The sequence below is a fragment of the Carcharodon carcharias genome, chromosome 5 (assembly GCF_017639515.1).
Source record: "Carcharodon carcharias isolate sCarCar2 chromosome 5, sCarCar2.pri, whole genome shotgun sequence".
Lineage (NCBI taxonomy): Eukaryota > Metazoa > Chordata > Chondrichthyes > Lamniformes > Lamnidae > Carcharodon > Carcharodon carcharias.
Window position 1 is genome coordinate 129,737,562 of NC_054471.1, and position 20,610 is coordinate 129,758,171.

Genomic DNA, 20,610 nt, shown 5'->3' on the forward strand with positions numbered 1-20,610 from the left:
TCCAAAACTGCACACCCTCTTCCCTTTGTAACTGGTGGCCCAGTTATACTATTTTTCGAATTTCTTATCTCAATCCAAATCAAGGTTAGTTCTTTGTTTGATTTTGGTAGGCTTCTTCAGGTGATTGTTGTCTCGTTGTTTTTAATGGGCTCGCATGATGTTTATCGTTGTCTTCCTGTCCCCGTAACTAGTCTTGAACTGCAAGCCATTGTATATGTGAAGTATTGATAGGTTCGCAGAATTGCATTGATTGCTGCTTTCCTGCCTTAGTAGTTAGTAGCGATTATTTATGCAAGATTTTGATGGGCTTTAGTTTCATGTAAGATGAAGTCTTTCTCTGGGTTGATTGTTTTAAAGGGAAGAATGCATGTTCTGTCTCCCCTCATTGTCTGGATTCAGGCAACAATCCACACTGCACTCAACAAGCCCGGGCATGTCCAGTCCCAGGCTTTCATGGGCCTAGCCTCCTGTCTGCAGGGTTCTACACTTAACTCAGCAGTTGGGTCCTCTGCCACAAAAGTCCAAAAATCATATCCATGTTGATGATATGAAAAATGTGGGGATTTTGAGAACCCTTCATGGGTTTCCAGATGGGTTTTGATGATGGTTTCATGATCATCATTTGACTTTTAATTCCATATTTTTTGTTGAATTCAAATTCCACTATCTGCCATGGTGGGATTTGAACACTGGTCCACTGGGTCACTGGATTAGCAATCCAGTGACAATACCACTACACTACCATTTTGTTTCAAATTCAAACCAGGTAGGTTTACTCTGATTGATTGACCAAGGCATTGCCATGCAGAATGAGCCAGTCCCCCAAGCTCTTGTTTAGTTGGGGAAGGTCCAGTGCCTGTTCATGCCCTTTCTGTCTGCAAAGGACCAGGCTGTGTGTGTGATATTATGTCAGCCGACATTTCCAATAATTGCATGATATGTTTGGTATATTTGAATCCGCAGCGGCATGTAAGAACTTCCTTTTAACCTTAATGGGCTCCATCCTGTACTCAAATTCACCTTTGAAATGGAGCAGTCAAATGAACTCCCTTTCCTCGACATGCTAGTTGAGAAATTCTCTATGACTGTTTACCACAAATCTAACTTCACTGGTCAATATGCACATTAGGATTCCTACAGTTTCACGCTCTATTAGATTGGCCTTATTGGCAATCTCGTATATAGGGCCCGAACCACTTGATCACCGTACAAGCATGATACTGAAATAGGGTGCATCAAAACCATCCTACGGAATAATTGGCCAGCTTGATCGGATCATTGCTCGCTGTTTATCACGCAAACTCATGAATGGGTAAGGCCGCCTCTTTTGGACCTGAGAAGTGCCCAGTCTACCTCAGATTACCCTGAAACAATAAAGTGTGTCAAAAATTTTGAGCAACAGGTTAAGCTAGCCATTGCACCTTGTTATTATGCAGTAGCAACATGAGTGGTATTCTCCACAAACTTGATGTTGCCGTCAAGCTAAAAAGACATTCTGCCTCAAACAAAAAGAAAAATAGCTGGAAAAACTCAGCAGGTCTGACAGCATCTGCGGAGAGGAAGACAATTAACGTTTCGAGTCTGTATGATTCTTCATCAGAACTAAAGAAAAATAGAAATGAGGTGAAATTTAAGCTGTTTGAAGGGGGTGGGACAGGTAGAGCTGGATAGAGGGCCAGTGATAGGTGGAGGCAAAGAAGAGATTGCCAAAGACGTCATAGACAAAAGGACAAAGGGGTGTTGACAGTAGTGATATTAGCTAAAGGGTGTGCTAATGGTGACATTAGGGTAGAAAGGACGAGCAAGTGACAGATGGCCCTAGTGGGGTGGGGTAGGGGGGATTGATCGAAATAGGCTAAAAGGTGGGGATAAAACAATGGATGGAAATAAATTTAAAAATAATAATAGAAATAGTTGGGAAAAGAAAAATATATTTGAAAAATATATTAATTATTAGAAAAAATGGGATGGGGATGGAGGAGAGAGTTCATGATTTGAAGTTGTTGAACTCAATGTTAAGTCTGGAAGGCTGTAAAGCGCCTAACCGGAAGATGAGGTGCTGTGCCTCCAGTTTGCGTTGAGCTTCACTGGAACATTGCAGTAGGTCAAGGATGGACATGTGGGCATGAGAGCAGGGTAGTGTGTTGAAGTGGCAAGCGACAGGGTGGTCTGGCTCATGCTTGCAGACAGGCCGAAGGTGTTCTGAAAAGCGGTCACCCAGTCTGTGTTTGGTGTCTCCAATGTAGAGGAGACAGCATTGGGAGCAGCGAATGCAGTAGACTAAATTGAGGGATGTGCAGGTGAAGCGCTGCTTCACCTGAAAGGAGTGTTTGAACCCTTGGACGGTGAGGAGGGGTGAAGTAAAGGGGCAGGTGATGTACCTTCTGTTGTTGCATGGGAAGGTGCCGTGGGAGGGGGTTGAGGTGTTGGGAGTGATGGAGGAGTGGACCAGGGTGTCCAGGTGGGGGAGCAGTCTCTATGGAATGCCGACGGGGGGCATGAAGGGAAAATGTGTTTGGTGGTGGCATCATGCTGGAGTTGGCGGAAATGGCAGAGGATGATCCTTTGAATGCAGAGGCTGGTGGGGTGATGAGTGAGAACAAGGGGGACCGTATCATGGTTCTGGGAGAGAGAGGAAGGTGTGAGGGTGGATGCACGGGAGATGGGCCGGACACGGTTGAGGGCCCTGTCAACCTCCGTGGGTGGTAAACCTCGGTTAAGGAAGAAGGAAGACATATCAGAAGAACTGTTTTGGAAAATGGCATCATCAGAACAGATGTGACGGAGGCGAAGGAACTGAGAGAATGGGATGGAGTCCTTACAGGAAGTGGGGTGTGAGGAGCTGTAGTCGAGGTAGCTGTGGAAGTCGGTAGGCTTGTAATGAATATTGGTGGGTAGACTATCACCAGAGATTGAGAAAGAGAGGTCAAGGAAGGGAAGGGACTTATCAGTGAAAGACCACGTGAAAATGATGGAGAGGTGGAAATTGGAAGTAAAATTAATAAATTTTTCCAGATCCAGACGAGAGCATGAAGCGGTACCAAAGCAGTCATCGATGTACCGGAGAAAGAGTTGTGGGAGGGGGCCTGAGTAGGACTGGAACAAGGAATGTTCCACAAACCCCATAAAGACGCAGGCATAACTGGGGCCCATGTGGGTACCCATAGCCACACTCTTTATTTGGAGGAAATGAGACGAGTTTAAGGAGAAATTGTTTAGAGAGAACAAGTTCAGCCAAATGGAGGAGAGTGGTGGTGGATGGGCATTGTTCGGGCTTCTGTTCGAGGAAGAAGCAGAGAGCCCTCAGTCCATCCCGGTGGGGGATGGCGGTGTAGAGGTATTGGGCATCCATAGTGAAGAGGAGACGGTTGGGCCAGGGAACTGGAAGTTGTTGATATGATGTAGGGTGTCAGAGGAATCGCGGATGGAGGTGGGAAGAGACTGGACAAGGGGAGAGAGAATGGAGTCAAGATAGCAAGAAATGAGTTTCGTGGGGCAGGAACAGGCTGACACAATCGGTCTGCCGGGACAGTTCTGTTTGTGGATTTTGAGTAGGAGGTAGAAGCGGGCCGTCTGAGGTTGGAAGCTGTGGAGGGAAGATCTCCAGAGGAGATGAGGTCAGTGACAGGTGAGGTCAAGACATTCTGCCTATTGCACAAGTGAGTAACGTGGTACGTGAATTTTAATGCTTGTGTGGTGCCAGGTATGTTGGCCGTACATCCCAATGTCATGGATTGTATCAAACAGCACATCCCTTCGGCTGTTCACAACAGGCAAAGTACTGACCGTACATAGCCAGCTCGTACTTGCAAAGCTCAAAACATACTGTGTAACATTAGATGTAATTCCATGATTGGAAATCACTTGCTAAACTATCCTGATTGTGCTAAGGATTACACTGAGAACTAGTTGAAGATTAGTTGGACTCGCAGTTTGGCTCATTTTACACACGCTAGAAGCCACATGGATTCGCACACAGGGCCATGTCCTTTGCAGACAGAAGGAGCATGTCCATACAGTATGCCTTTTCCAAATAAATAAAAGCTTGGGGAACCGTCATTTCCTGGTTCATTCCCCATGGCAATGCCTTGACCTATCAGAGTTGACCTGCCTGGTTTGAATTTTGAACAAAAGCTTGGCAGTTAACACTTAACTACTTTCACGCTGCATTCTCCATGGCAACTCCTCAAACAACCAATCAGCATTCTCTTCTCATGCAGTATAAATTGTTGTTCCCTTTACTGTTGGCAATCTTGCGTAGCTGTCATGATGAGTGCAAAATGAAAAGCTTTGATAGCAAGCCTCCTCTTTCAGCAATATTCTAATAATTCTCTATGTGAATAAAAAGTATAACTTCAGCCTTCATTTTTTCATTATTTCCTATGTTGCCTTGTAATTATGTCAATCAGTGACAACAGACTTTTGCCACTTACTCTGTCAAAAATTTTCATAAACTTGAAAACTTCTACTATATTCAGTCAAAACTGTCCAAGTTCAGATGAGGAAAATTCAACTATTTGAGCTTTCCTTCATAATTATAACTTCTAATTTCTGGTATTATGTTAGCAGTTACGTACCATACCCTTTTCATAACTTGCATTTTCTTTGAGATGCCCAAAAGTTGTACCATACTATATGTCTGAACTTAACTTGCTTTTAGATTCAGTGTCCTGTTTCTTTATATAAACATTACAATCTCATTTACTTTTTTATAGCTTTTCCTACCTGTGCTCCTATCTTTACAGATCATGGAGTGTAATGATTAACATAGACCTGTTTCAGTGCTGTAGATTTGTATAATCTCTGGTCTGTCACCCTGTAAAGAATCTTACCATTTAGGATTACTGTTCTTTTTATCAAAATATACCATTTCACAATTTTCTGCATTGAACATTCTGCCACCTATCTGGATACTCCACTAGCTATATCTATTCTATGTTCATCCTTATAGTTTGTCATGGTCTCTAGTTTGGTATCACAACAAGCTTCAGTATCATGCTTCCTATGTCCGTGTACAAATCATTTTATATAAATTCTAAATAAGATAAATCATAGCATAGACCCGAAGGAAACTTGCCCTCTGATTTTTAGTTTCCTTTTTTTCTCAAGAAAGCAAATTAATACTGGGAAGTGGTGGGAAGGCAAATAGGTAAGCTACTGCACTCACTTCAACTGCCCACCCCTACCTGGTTTCCACCAATTGCAATGTGTTAAATTCCAGCTCTCTCTGACTACAGAGATAAAACACTTGATGGGATAGAATTGACAGATGGCTGAGAGATTTGCCTTTATTTGCAGAAATATACAGTAATATATTGCCAGTAGGGAAGCAATGAATGCATTGCGTATACGTTCAACTGCTGGAATATGTGGATGAAGAGACAGGTTCAGCTACATCAATTCCCTGAATGTATAAGTGCAATCATATAAAGACAGAAAAAGGCCTTTAAAAGAGCTAATAACATTTTTACAAGGCAATAGTTAGGGCACAGTTAGAAAATTGTGTAGTTTTGAGCAACTAATTGTAGAAAGGTCATCAAAACCAATAAAAGTACAGTGTCACCAGGATGAAATTGATCGTCAGGAAAGACTTGAGAAACTAGGACAATTTCCAGATTTTTAATATATGTGATTTCAATAGAATGAATAGGACAAAACTATTTCTTCTCTTTATGGAGTCAGTTACAAATGTTCATCAATTTAAAATTGTCACTAAAAGAATGAGGAGCCACTGCTCTAACTTTCATAGCTCCTTCCCACCTCCTACTGTCAGCTCATTACAGTGTTGCTTTAATCCCTTCTCTCTACTCTTGTTCCACCTCCCACCTTATTGCCTTTGCTGGGCTGCTTTATGCCTACTCTCCTACTCCCCCAATGTCAACCTTCAGTTCTCAGTACAATATATAAAAATTTTTTAGCAGCACTTCTTTTGCTTCTTATCTCTCTGATCTCTCGACTGCAGTGATTATATTCTTCAGTTGGGTAGAAAAAGGAGCGAAGAGAATGGGAAAATAAAGTGTCATAGAGTCATAAGAGGTCTACAGCACCCTTTCAGGCAGTGAGTTCTAGATTCCCACCACCCTCTGGGTGAAAAAGTTCTTCCTCACATCCCCTCTAAACCTCCTGCCCCTTACCTTAAATCTATGCTCCCTGGTTGTTGATTGCCCCACCATGCGGAAAAGTACCTACCTGCCTACCCTATCTATGCCCCTCAATTTTATACACCTCAGCCATGTCTCTCCTCTGCTCCAGGGAAAACAACCCCAGTCTATCCAATCCCTCCTCATAACTAAAACTCTGCAACCCAGACAACATCCTGGTAAATCTTCTCTGCACTCTCCACTACAATCACCTCCTTCCTACAATGCAGATTCCAAAACTGCAAGCAGCACTCTAGCTGTGGCCTAACCAGCGTTTTGTACAGTTCCAGCATAACTTCCTTGCGCTTATATTCTATACCTCGGCTAATAAAGGCAAGTATCCCATATGTCGTCTTAATCACCTTATCTACCTGTCCCGCTATCTTAAGGGACCGGTGGACATGCACACCAAGGTCTCTCCAATCCTAGGTACTTCCCAGCGTCCTACCATTCATCATGTATTCCCATGCCTTGTTTGTCCTGCCCAAGTGCATCACCTCACACTTATCCAGATTAAATTCCATTTGCCAATGATCAGCCCATCTGACCAGCCTCTGACTATATCCTTCTGTAATCTAAGGCTATCCTGCTCACTATTTACCACCCCATCAATTTTCATGGCATCCGTGAACTTACTGATCAACCCTCCTACATTCAAGTCTAAATCGTTTATATATACCACAAACATTAAGGGACCCAACACCGATCCCTGTGGAACCCCACTGGACACAGGCATACAGTCACAAACACACCCCTCGACCATCACCCTCTGCTTCCTGCCACTCAGCCAATTCTGGATCCAATTTGCCAAATTGCCTTGGATCCCATGGGCTCTTACCTTCGTTATCAGTCTCCCATGTGGGACATTATCAAAAGCCTTGCTGAAGTCCAAGTAGACTATGTCAAAAGCATTGACCTCATCTATACACCTGGCCACCTCTGTGAAAAATTCAATCAAATTGATCAAGCATGACCTCCCTCCCCCCTTAAGAAAACCAAGCTGACTGACCTTGATTAACCCCTGCCTCTCCAAGTGTCCCTCAGAATTGCTTCCAATAGTTTCCCCAGCACTGGGTTAGACTCACTGGCCTGTAGTTCCCTGATTTATCCCTTCCTCCCTTCTTGAATAACGGTACCACACTGGCTGTCCTCCAGTCCTCTGGCACTTCTCCTGTGGCCAGAGAGGTATTGAAAATTATTGCCAGTGCCCCTGCTATCTCCTCCCTTGCCTCACTCAACAGCCTGGGATACATTTCATCCAGGCCTGGAGATTTATCTACTTTTAAGACTGCCAGACCACTTAGAACCTCCTCCCTTTCTATGCTAATTTCTTTAATTATATCACAATCCTTCTGCCTGATTTCCATACTCACGTTGTCCCTCTCACTTGTGAACACCAACACAATTTGTTCATTTAGAACCCTCCCTTTTTCTCTTTATCCAATCCTGTATATCCCTCGACATCTAGGGTTCCCTGGATTTGTTGGTCCCACCCTTTATCTTCACTGGAATATGTTGGCCCTGTACTCTCCCTATTTCCTTCTTGAATGACTCCCACTGCTCTGACACAGATTTACCTAAAAGTAGCTGCTCCCAGTCCACTTTGGCCAAATCATATCTGATCTTATTAATATTGGCCTTCCCCCAATTTAGAATCCTGATTTCTGGCCCATTCCTGTCCTTTTCCATAACAATCTTGAATCTAACAGAGTTATGATCACTATCTGCAAAATGCTACCCCACTGATACCCCTACCACTTGCCAGGCTTCATTCCCTAAAATTAAGTCCAGGACTGCCCCCTCTCTTGTAGAACCTTCTACGTACTGGCTTAAAAAGCTCACCTGGATGCATTTGAAGAATTCCGCTCCCTCTAAACCTATCACACTATGACTAACCCAGTTAACGTTGGGGAAGTTGAAATGCCCCACTATTACTACCCTGCTATTTTTACACTTCTCTGAAATTTGCCTACACATCTGCTCTTCTATTTCTCTCTGACTGTTTGGGGGACCATAGTACACTTCCAGCAATGTGATTGCTCCTTTTTTGTTTTTCAGTTCTACCCACATGCCTTTATTTGAGGAGCCTTCTGAGATGTCATCCCTCCTCCCTGCTGTAATTGATTCCTTGATCAATATTGCGATACCCCCTCCTCTTTTACCTCCTTCCCATCATGCCTGAAGACCCTATATCCTGGAATATTGAGCTGCCAATCCTGCCCCTCTGTGTTAATTTCCATGTGTTAATTTGTGCCCTCAACTCATCTGCCTTATTCGTCAGACACCTTGCATTAAAATAAATACCTTCCAACTTTGCCAAACTCCCTTGTGCCTTAACTTGCTTAATATGCCTCCCAGACTCATTTGCTCTCTCTTCTAATTTTGGCTGTGCATCTTCCCTTGCTGAACCTGCTCTCAGGATCCCATCCCCCTGACAAGTTAGTTTATACCCTCCCCAACAGCACTAGCAAACTTCCCTGCAAGGATATTGGTCCCATTCCGGTTCAGGTATAACCCATCTGCCTTGTACAGGTCCCACCGGTCCCAGAAATGGTCCCAATGTCCCAGAAATTTAAAGCCGTCCCTCCTGCACCATCTCTCCAGCCATGCATTCATCTAGACTAACCTCCTATTTCTAAATCTGCTAGCGCCTGGCACCGGAAGTAATCCAGAGACTCCTGCCTTTACGGTCCTGTTTTTTAACCTTCCTAAATTCTGCTTGCAGGACCTCATCCCTCTTTCTACCTGTCATTGGTACCAATATGTGCCACGATCTCTGTCTGTTTGCCCTCCCCCTTTAGAATGCCCTGCAGCTGTTCAGTGACATCATTTACACTGGCACCAGGGAGGCAACATTCCATTCTGTGGCCGTAGAAACACCTCTCTGTTCCCCTTACTTTTGAGTTTCCTATCACTATTGCTCTTCTCCTCTTCTTCCTCCCCCTGCCTGTGCAGCTGAGCCACTCAGTGCCATGAGCATGGCTGCACTCCCCAGAGGAACTGTTGCTCTCACCGTTTTCCAACACAGAAAAATGGTTGTTGAGCAAGATGCACCCTGGGGACTTCCTGACTACCTGCCTGACACCTTCCTTCTGAATGATGGTCACCCATTCCCCCTCTGCACTTCCGTAAGCTGTTGGGTGACCACGTCTAAAAACATGCTATTCACGAAACACTCAGCCTCGCGGATTCACCTCAGTGGCTCCAGCTGCCACTCAAGCTCCGAGTGCAAGGTCAGAGCGCAAGGAGCGTCTAGGACTTCCCGCATGTTGCAGGTGGTACATAACATGGGACTGAGCTGCTCTGCCATGCCACTAGTTGAAAAAAACCATTACTTTAAGTTAAATACAGTTTTTAAAAAAAAGTTAAATTATTTATCTACTTTAAATAAAAGCTAGATGTCTTACCTTTTCTTAGCTTAATCTATTTTAAACTGGAGAAAAATACTTACCCACTACTCACCAATCAATTCTCAGCTTTGTGTTGACACCACATTTTTTTGAAGCTTCCCTGCACTCGCGCTGGTTCTGATCTCTCTGCCGCTCTCTCGCACTTATGATGTCACTCTTGTTTAATTTTCAACAAGAACTGACTGCAGGACACTATCTTCTTGGACTGCTTCACTGCGATGCTGGCTGTAGGACACTCTTCTTGGACTGTTTCACCATGATGCTGGCTGCAGGACACTCTTCTTGGACTGCTTCACTGCGATGCTGACTGCAGGACACTCTTCTTGACCTGCTTCACTGTGATGCTGACTGCAGGACAGGTCCCAGGACGTAGGAAGTGTTTGAGGGTAGTGTAAAAAGACTGAGGAGGCAATGGAAATGGAAGAGTGGTGGGAAGGGGTAGTGAAGGGATTGAAGAGAGGGCGTTTTGATCATTTCAAGTTCACTGCTTCTGTGGCTTGCAGTCCCCCACCAAACCTTCAACATCCCAGCCTGTCCCACTTTTTGCATGCTGCAGCTGCTCTCATTGCTCTCATATTTAAGTTTTCCCAGTCTCTTGGTCCCTTCCTTGTCTGCCTACAGATACCAGCAACCCCTTCTATTCTTCCTAAACCTAATTTCTCATTACTGCCAGTATTCAGACCCCCTCACCATTACCACCTTACAAATACAGGTCCAGATTCCTCAACCCCCATGGTTTCAACAAGTATTCCTGCATCCTCTAATTTATGGTTGCTGCTGAGATTTATGATTCAGCTTTGCCATTTGAAAATAATATAAAAATTCCCATTGTTATTCCTATCAGCACTTTTGTATATTCCCTTAAATGTTGCCAAACATGCAGGTCTTATTTCTTCCTTCTGCTGATGATATTGGATTTTCACAATTTCAAAAAATGTAAGATGTATGTAATGAGATTACCAGTCTTAGCCACAGTATTAAAAAATATTCAAGGTAATAAGTCATACATGAGTACCTTCAGCTTCGCTAACAACCCATTTGACACGGAATATCCAATTAATCAATATGGTATATGTTAGCTGTCAGATTTTTGATATACTGTATTTTTATTGTGTCATCATTTGACCATTAGAATCTACTTTTGCTATTAGGGTTCATTAAAGCCCTTGTATTGGAGCTGTGGTCTGTTCTGGAATGTGGAAGAGATGATGCAAGAATGATCAACCCCAAACCAACACCAGTGGAGCCTATAGACAGAAGTTGTCAGAAGGTAGGGGAAAGTTTGAAATGGAGCCCTGAATTTTAAATGATGTCAGTGCAAATTAATGATATGCTTTCCATTTCAGGTGACTCATGTCAGAGCCAAACTGTCCCAGGTTAGATACAGTGCAGTAAATAGTTCCCTCTATCAAAGGAGCACCTTGTAGTATCCCAGTTTTCTGTGTCTCACACCAGCTATTACGTGTACTCTCAAATTGCCAGTTCTAATTTGTTTCGGGTAGTTTTCTGCTATCTACACACAATTTAAATTGTCTACACCTATTTTACAGAAGACACCTGTAGCCAGATAAAACTATCAATTCATTAGCTTAAGATGAATTGGAACCTAGATTCCAGTAGTGAAAGCCTAACACTGAACTAACCTGACAAAGAATCAGAATTATGAAAGGTTCTGATAGAGTAGATCCAGAAGAGACTGTTTCCACTTGCAGAGAAGAGCTAAACTACAGGCCACCAATATAAGAGGGTCATCAAGAAATCAAAAAGGGAATTCAGAAGAAACACCCAGAGAGTGGTGAGAATGTGAAACTCACTGCCACAGAGTGGTTGAGGCAAATAGTGTAGCTGCATTTAAGGAAAGCCTAGTTAAACATATGAGGAAGAGAGTTATGATGATAGGGTTAAATGAGGAAAGATGAGAACAGGCTTGAGTTGAGAATAAACACCAGCATGGGCTCATTAGACCAAATGACCTGTTTCTGTATTGTATCTTCTACGTAATTCTATGTGACGCAAAGGTTTGCATTAACTCCAAAGAAATTACCCATTTGCAGTTCTCTGTTTTCCGTTAAATCTCATTTTATTCCTGTAGAAATTGTTTTCATTATTAGTTCATTCCAATAATCATAGGAACTTGCGTTTACTTTTTTATTGCTGAAAAGAGAGACACATCGCCGAAGCTTTTTGTCTTTCATTCATCAGGACAAACGCAAAAATACCAAATTCCAAACAGTCACAACAATTTATACTACAGAAGAAAAGGGTACAGATTGGTTGGCAAGTTGACTCTGACTAAGGTATTACCATGGAGAAAGGATCTGGGAACTATAGGCTCCCCAAACTCTTCGGTGATTCAAAAATAGCACAAGACCTGAACATATTCCTAATAGCTACACTAATGACCAATTCGAGATAATCAGTCGAGTTTATAAACTGGTTCATTTATGCTTTCTAGAAGTGACATTTCTGTGTACAGAAGTGTACACCGGGACCCGTTCTTTGCAAATGAAAGGAATATGTTCAAGTCTTGTGCCTTTCTTTGAATTACCCAGAAGCCTGGGGAGCCAATAATTCCCCGTTGCTTTCTCCATGCCATGCCCTGACCAATCAGAATTGACTTGCCAACTAACCAACACCTTTCTTTTGTAGTATTAATTATTGTGATCATTTGAAATTTGGCATCCTTGTTTGTCTTGATGAGTGTATGACAGAAAGCTTCAGCAACATGTTTTTCTTTTCATGATTTATTTAAGTTCCGTATTTTGTCAAGATATAATAATTCTCAATGTTATTGGATATTTATTGTAAAATAGAGTAATCATGGAACGTGTCTACTCAGCAGGTCTGACAGCATCTGTGAAGAGAAAGACAGAGTTAACGTTTTGAGTCCATATGACTCTTCTTCAGAGCTAAAGAAGTAGCACTGGAGAAGGGTCATATAGACTCAAAATATTAACTCTGCCTTTCTCTCCACAGATGCTGTCAGACCTGCTGAGTTTTTCCAGCATCTTTTGTTTCTGTTTCTGATTTCCAGCATGCGCAGTATTTTATCTTTATCTATGGAATGTGTCTGTGTCTATGGGCAGGATTTTCCCCCCCATCGGGGGCGAAGTTGAAGGGCGGCATAGGCGCGCTTCCGATCGGCACCCCCAGTCGGGGCTGCGGCGCCATTTTACGTGACGTCTGCACAGAAGCGCTGTTGTGCGCTACCTGTGCAGGTGGGGGGCGGGGGGGGAATCATAAATCGGGAGTGCGTTCTTTCGCTGTTGTGCACAAAAGAACGCAGTCATCTCCCTGAGGCTAGGTGCTGCCTCAGGGAGATCAGCTCTAAATGTAAAAAAGCTAAAAAATAGAATAATAAAATTTCCCTAACATGTCGTCTCATGTCCATAATATTTATAAACTTTATTAAAACTTTTTAAAACCTACATGAAACCTCATCCCGCCTGTGGATGAGGTTTCATGCTTTTTCTAATTCCTGCCGGGGTTCCTGGCCTGTTTAAGGTTGGACAGGCAGGCCCACTACTTAGTTTAATTACTCTGTCAATGGCCTCAATTGGTCATTGACAGGTCGGCGGGCCCGCAGCTGATTTTGCTGCACCCCCGCCTATCAGAAAATTTAAATGGGCTGCAGCACGTCATTTTACAATCGGGGGACGGGGCCCGCTTGCCAGTGGGAAAATCCTGTCCTATGTGTCCGTGTGTATGTGTGAGAGAGATTTAATTGAATTAGAGGCAGCTAGTCTGGGTGCTTTAGTCTAAGAGAGGTTAAGTTTGAAATGTTAATTAGATAATCATGTGGAAGTTTAGAAACAAAGGTGTCAAGGGAATATTGGCATTTTGAAATAAACCAGATTAGGTTGTTTTCAAAGGAGGGGTGAAATGTGTCAATAGCCAGGTGAAGTTTAGAAATGGTGGGCAGAATATTGTGCTTGTCGAATGGACACATGCCCGACTTGAATGAGTGTAAATGATGCGCGATATTTCGGTTGGCGGGTACGTGCAGGAGTCAGCAGCACGCCTGCCAACAACTAATAGGCCCATTAAGGCCATTAAAGTTCTAATTAAATGAAATTTTTTTGCTGCCCGTCCAACCTTAGGGTTGGCAGGTGGGCGAAATTTCAATTTTTTGTGAAACCTCATCCACGGGCGGGATAGGCTTTGATCATTGATTTTAAGTTTTATTTTTCCCCTAATTTGTAACATGTCCCTGCTCATGTGACAGTCACATGAGGGGACATGTTATTAACATTTTTAAATTCTTTATTTTTTATGTTCAAAAAGCTTCAGCTCCCTGTGCCCCAGGGAGCTTTTACTGCACGCACCCATGTGCATGCATGCAGTTCTGCGCTCACCCTCCCCCCCACAGGCAGCGCTGCAGCACACGATTCATGCTGTCTAGCCGTTAATTGGCCAGCCAGTGTGAAATGGCGGTCACAGCCCGATTGCGGGCGGCGGTCCAATTTGCAGCCGCTCTCCCCTGCCAAGCCTGCACGGCGACTGGAAAATTCTGGCCCGTGTGTTGATTTTTCCCTAAGATTACTGGTAAAACTTAGTGCTATGTTTCATTGCCAGGGCGATTAAGTCCAAAGACATAGTGAAACAATGTGGATTTGCATTCAAAGAGAAAGATACGTATAAAGAAGGAGCAAGGGCTGCGTGTAAGGGAAGGAATTTTTAAGATCTTACAAGTGTGTGAAAAAGCCTTCAGCATCTATGTCTCAAGCTGCTGCCTTCAAAGGACTGAAGTTAAGAAAACTCATTTGAAAATTGACTTGCTCAGGGTATCATGTTTCTTTGCCAGGGTCTTTTAAAATCTATGTGTCTTACTGTTGCCTTAATGAAAGTATAACTGGGAGTTAAATTGATTAGGGAATTTAGAAATGATCATAGTAGTAATTAGTAGATCTATGTATGTATTTAAAGTCATTTCTTCTATTAATAAATATTTAATCTAGTTTTGTAAAAAGCTATAAGACTTGGTAGCCTTATTACTATTAATGCATGCATCGCAAACTTTATACAAATTGTAAAACAAGCTGTGGCAGTTGTTTCAAGTTCCCCTTTGGGATTTGAACAACTCAGCATTTACCATCGGCTGTGCCATATCGTACTTCCTCTTTTTATTAATTATTTGTCTAGAATTGAAGTTCTGCTGCAAAATTGAAGGTCTTGTGGGTTGTGGTTAGAATTTAAAAACAACTAGCAAATAAGGAAAAGAGCAGTTAAACTTAAATTAAGTAGAAATCTATCTCTTCTACATCTTAAGACAATGTTAAATTTTAAAAAGTTGTAGCAGTTTGATTTATATTGAAACAGGTTCTTATAGGTAGTGATTCTACGGTCAACATTTTTAGGATATGATTTTAGTTGTTACTTAAGCATACATTTCCGATTGCACTCTTGCAACATGGAACCTCACCTGCAACAATGTAAATCATGGATTTATGATAATACAGCCTTTGACTTTCCACCTATTCATTTCATTTGCGGACAAGAGTCTGCAGCCAGAGAGTCCAATCAGAAGATTTACCCTTTAATATTGTATTGGCCTTTCACCCTAATGGAGCAATAACTTGTTCAGCAGATTACTGTGAGTAAGAAAGTTCATAGTTTAAAGGTTGAATCTCCCTCCACTATCTGATTGTGTAAATGTATTTTATGACTTCTTGATTCATTTTACTTCAGTAATGTAGAATTATTTCAATTTTAGTTGTGAGATGAATTTTTGATGTTTTATAGCAGCAAGATTTTGAGCTTCTTTCCTCTCATTGAAAAAAGAGACATGTCTGAACTTTTCATCTTGCTCTCGTCACACTCGCAAGAAAACCAATATAAGGAGAAGACAACATTTTATATTGTATGTGAAGAGAATGCTAATTGGTTGGCAAGTGGTGTTGCCATGGCGAATGCACCACTGATGGTGCCTGACAGTTAACTATTGAGCATTGTTTGAAATTTAAACCAGGCAGCTAGACCCTGATTGGTCAAGAGCATGGCCCTGTATATTAATATATGTAGCTCCCAGTACATGCAAATGCGCCACACTGCGGGCCCGACTGACAATCTTAAACTGGTTGTCGGTATAATTTTTAGCACATTGAAGATTATTCAAAAAATGTTGTCCAATTGTAGAATCACATCTAATGTTGGATACTGTTTTGAGTTTTGCAAGCACTGGCTGGTTGTGTAAGGTTTGTACCCTGCCCATTGCGAACAGCGGCTGAGAAATGCCGTTTGATACGATCTGCCAGTCTTTGGGACATACAGCCTACATACCTAGCATCACACTAGCACTGAAATTAATATACCCATTACTCATTTGTGTGAAAGGCAGAATGTCTTTTTGGCTTAATGGCATAACCTGTTCATGGCAAAAAACACTCGTGTTGCTACTGCATAGTAGCAGCGTGAAACAGCTAGTTTCACCTGTTGCTCAAATTTTCAGATACCTTACCCTTCCAGGCTAATCTGAAGACCGGGCACTTTTCAGGGCCGAAAGTGACGGTTTTAGGCTTATTCATGAGCTTGTGTGATATACAGTGCAAAATGATCTGATCAGGGTAGCCATTATCCTGCAGGATGCCTTTGATGTGCCCTATGTCAGCATCAAGCTTGCATGGTGAGCAAATGGCTCAGGCCATATTTACAAAGTTGCCAATAAGACCAATCTTATAGCTTGTGGAACTGTAAGAATCCCAACACATATATTGACCAGTGAAGGTAGGCTTGCAATAGACGGTGGTAGAGAACCCCCTGGCAGATTTCTCAACGAGTACGTCGAGGAAGGGGAGTTCATTTGACTGCTCCATTTCATAGGTGAATTTGAGCGCAGGATTGAGCCCATTAAAGACATGTAAGGAAATTGTTACATGCAGCCATGAATTTAAATACAGCAAACATATCATCCACATTTTGGAAATATGGGAGAGGTAGGAGGTTACGTGTCATTCCATTGAAGACACGTTTCTCAAGGAACCCAACACCATCTATTTGAGCAGACAGGGTGTCATTAAAACTGAGCTCAAATGTGCAAGTTGCCAAGTTCATAAGTTCATTGAATATTGATTCATGCAATGGTGGCAATTGGTATTCTTGCAAGTGACCTGATGAATGCAAGGCGAGAAGCTTAGCCATGTCTCTTTTTTTCAGCACTACTCAAGGTCTGTACTACCAAATGACTATTCCTTTTCATTATTTTAGTATGAACTTAGAGGGCACTACTAAAATTCAATTCCTGAGCTTAAGTGGAACATAGCAGCCTAGGAACAGGAGTAGGCCATTCAGCCTGTCGAGCCTGCCCCTCCATTCAATTAGATCATGGCTGATAGACTACTTCAATGCCACTTTCCCACACTATCCCCATATCCCTTAATGCCATTAGTTCCAGAAAGCTATCAATTTCTGTCTTCAACATGCTCAATGATTGAGTTTCCACAGCCCTCTGGGGTAGAAAATTCCAAAGATTCACCAGCCTCTGAGTAAAGAAGTTCCCCCCATCTATGTCTTAAATGGTCTGCCCCTTATTCTGAGACTGTGTCACTTGGTTCTAGACTCACCAGCCAGGAGAAACATCCTACCTATGTGCACCCTGCCACATCCTTTAAGAATTTTGTAAGTTTCGATGACACTCTCATATTTCTCATTCTTCAAACTTTGGAGAATACAGGCCCACTTTCCTCAATCTCTCTTCGTAAGAGAATCCTGACATGCCAGGGATTAGTCTACTGAACCCCTGTTGCACTCCCTCTATGGCAAGGATATAATTTCTTTGATAAGGAGACCAAAATTGCACACAATACTCCAGGGACAGTCTCACCAAGGCTATATATAATTTCAGCAAGACATCTTGCCAGCATACCATTTGCCTTCCTAATTGATAGTGGCACCTGCATGCTCGCTTTTAGTGACTTTTGAACAAGGACACCTAGATCCCTTTTGACATCAACACTTCCCAACCTTTCACCATTTAAGAAATACTCTGCATTTTTGTCTTTCCTACAAAAAAAGTGGATAACTTTATAGTTACTCACATTGCATTCCATCTGCCATGTTCTTGCTTATTCGTTTAATCAGTCCAAGTCTGCTTGAAGCTTCCTTGCATCTTCCTCACAACTTACATTCCCACCTAGTTTTGTGTCATCAGCAAATTTTGAAATATTACAGTTGGTCCCCACGTCCAAATCATCAGCAGCAGTGTGTACCACCTACAAGATGCACTGCAGAAATTCACCAAGGCTCCTTCAACAGCATCTTCCAAACCCATGGCCACTACCAACTAGAAGGACAAGTGCAGCAGATAGATGGGAACATCACCACCTGGATGTTGCCCTCCAAGTCACTCACCATCCTGACTTGGAAACATATCGCTGTTCCTTTACTGTCACTGGGTCAAAATCCTGGGACTCTCTTGCTAACAGCACAAACCATATGGACTGCAGCGGTTCAAGAAGGCAGCTCACTAATACCTTCTCGAGAGCAATTAGGGATGGGCAATAAACGCTGGCCCAGCCAGCGAAGCCCACATCCCATAAAATGAATATATAAAAAAAAAATAGATTGTGAACAGCTGTGGTCCTAGCGTGATCCTTGTGGTATCATACTAATAACAGCCTGCCACCTTGAGAATGACCTGTTCATTCCTACTCTCAACTTTCTGTCTGTTAACCAATTCTCAATCCATATTAGTGCATTACCCCTAACCCCAATGTACTCTAATTTTGTTTACTAACCTCCTGTGTGGGACCTTATCAAAAACCTTCTGCAAATCCAAATACACCACATCCACCAGTTCTCCTTTATCTATACTACAACTAACATTCTCAATGAGCTCCAGCATGTTTGCCAAGCATGATTTCCCTTTCATAAATCCATGCTGACTTTGTGCAATTTTACCATTATTTTCTAAATGTCCAGTTATCACATCCTTTATAATGCATTCTAACATTTCCCCTACTACTGACATCAAACAAGGTCTATAGTTCTCCATTCTCCCTTTTGCTCCTTTCTTAAATGGTGGGGTTACATTTGCTACTTTCCATCCTGTAGGAATCTCCCCAAAATTTATATAATTTTGAAAGATAACCATCAATGCACCCACTATCTCTTTAGCCACCTCCTTCAACACTCTACGACGTAGCTCACCTGGTCCAGGGGATTTATCAACTTTCGGTGCAGTTAACTTTTCAAGTGCTACCTCTTTACTAATAATAATTTCTTTCAGTTCCTCAGTTTCATAAGTCCCTTGGTTGTCTGGTAAAGCTGGGAAGTTTTCTGTGTCATCTTCTGTGAAGAAAGACACAAAGTAATTGTTAAGTTTCTCTGCCATTTCCCTATTCTCCACTATAAATCCTCCTGTCTCAACCTGTAATGGGTCCATGTTTGTCCAAGCCAATCTTTTCTTTTTCACAAAACTAAAGAAGCTTTTACAGTCCACCTTTGTTTCTTCCTAGCTTGCATTCATATTCTCTTTCTTTTATCAGTTTCTTGGTCATCCTTTACTGAGTTCTAAACTGCTCTCAATCCTCAGGCTGGCCACTTTTTCTGGCATCGTTAGAAGCCATTTCCTTTGATCTAATGCAACCTTTAACTTCCTTTGTTAGCCACAGTTGACTCACCTTTCTCATTGGGTATTTGTACCTTAGAAGAATGCCGATCTGTTGTAGATCATGTAGTAGCACTTCAAATACTAGCCATTGTTTGTCTATCATCAAATCTTCAGTGTATTTTTCCAATCCACTCCCTATAGCCAACTTGCCCCCATACCTTTATTGTTTCCTTTGTTCAGACTTAAGACCCTAGTTTCAGAATGAACTATATTACATTTAAACTTAATGTGAAGCTCCATCACATTATGGTTACTATTTCCTAAAGGCTCCTTTATAGCAAGGTTATTAATTAGCCCTTTCTGATTACATAATACAAAATCTAAAATAGCCTGATCACTAGTTGATTCTTCAACGTACACACTCCAGGAATTCATCCTCCACAGCATCCACTGATCAGGTTTACCCAGTCTGTGTAAATTGAAATCACCCAAGTGATAATTTTTCGATTGTACAAACTTGTAGAACTAAGCCATTTAATATGTGAAGTTCGCAAGTTTGATTCCTGGTCTGTGCTGAGTTAACTGATCTCAGTTGGGTGCTATGATTGGCCTCAGTCACCCTGATTAAAAACCAGCGAAACTTACTAGAAGCGCAAATATGTGGACATAGGGTGAGGACAAGATTAGACTTGGCATTAGAATGTCTTATTGATGCTCATGCATGACTAATGCCGCTTGAGTAAGCTACCACAGAGTAACAGGTGTCTACAGAATGTTAGATGTTGAAAATGCTTTCAGGTAGGGACGGGGAAATTGAATAGGAAAATCCTATTCAGGATATTTTTGTACATAACTGCTGAAGGCTGCACAGTAATTAGTTCAGAATGCTGCTGAACTTACTCTTATACAATCTTGTGTATACTTAATTCACTAAATGCATTGACATTATGATATTTTATAGTTTTAACAAAATAGAATTATATAGAAATATCACTGCTAATGGAAGCTGTGTAGAAAAGACCATGAATCAATTAAAATTTTCAAATGTGGGTTGAGAAAAATATTTTGTGACATTTTATTGAACAAAACATTTCATCTCACTTTCAACTAGTTGTATTCAATGGGCAGATCCTCGCGAACATTCGGTCAATAAGATGGCCCAATACTGTTGATTTTTGGAAGAATGGCATATTTTCAATATATGAGAATAAAGAACTTCTAGATGACCCAAGTTTCTTTGTGGCCAATAAAGTGTGGTCACTTTTTAAAATTCATTCATGGGCTTCACTGGCTAGGCCAGCATTTATTGCCCATCCCTAGTTGCCCTTGAGAAGGTGGTGGTGAGCTGCCGTCTTGAACCGCTGCAGTCCATGTGGTGTGGGTACACGCACAGTGCTGTTAGGAAGGGAGTTCCAGGCTTTTGACCCAGTGACAGTGAAGGAAGAGCGATATATTTCCAAGTCAGGATGGTGAGTGACTTGAAGGGGAACTTCCAGGTGCTGGTGTTCCCATA

The 20,610-nt window shown here is 42.1% G+C and overlaps 1 protein-coding gene across 12 annotated transcripts in view; it reads left to right on the forward strand.

The window, feature by feature from the left end:
• Positions 1 to 20,610, forward strand: part of tbc1d32 (TBC1 domain family, member 32) — a 418,366-nt gene that overhangs the window by 180,426 nt on the left and 217,330 nt on the right. For all 12 annotated transcript variants that reach the window (XR_005942968.1, XR_005942970.1, XR_005942972.1 and 9 more), the window contains one exon: positions 10,702 to 10,820. Coding sequence is in view for 7 of the 12 variants with exons in the window: in XM_041187465.1 (XP_041043399.1) it covers positions 10,702 to 10,820 (119 nt within the window). In the remaining 5 variants the exon portion in view is untranslated. The remainder of the gene's footprint in view (positions 1 to 10,701; positions 10,821 to 20,610) is intronic.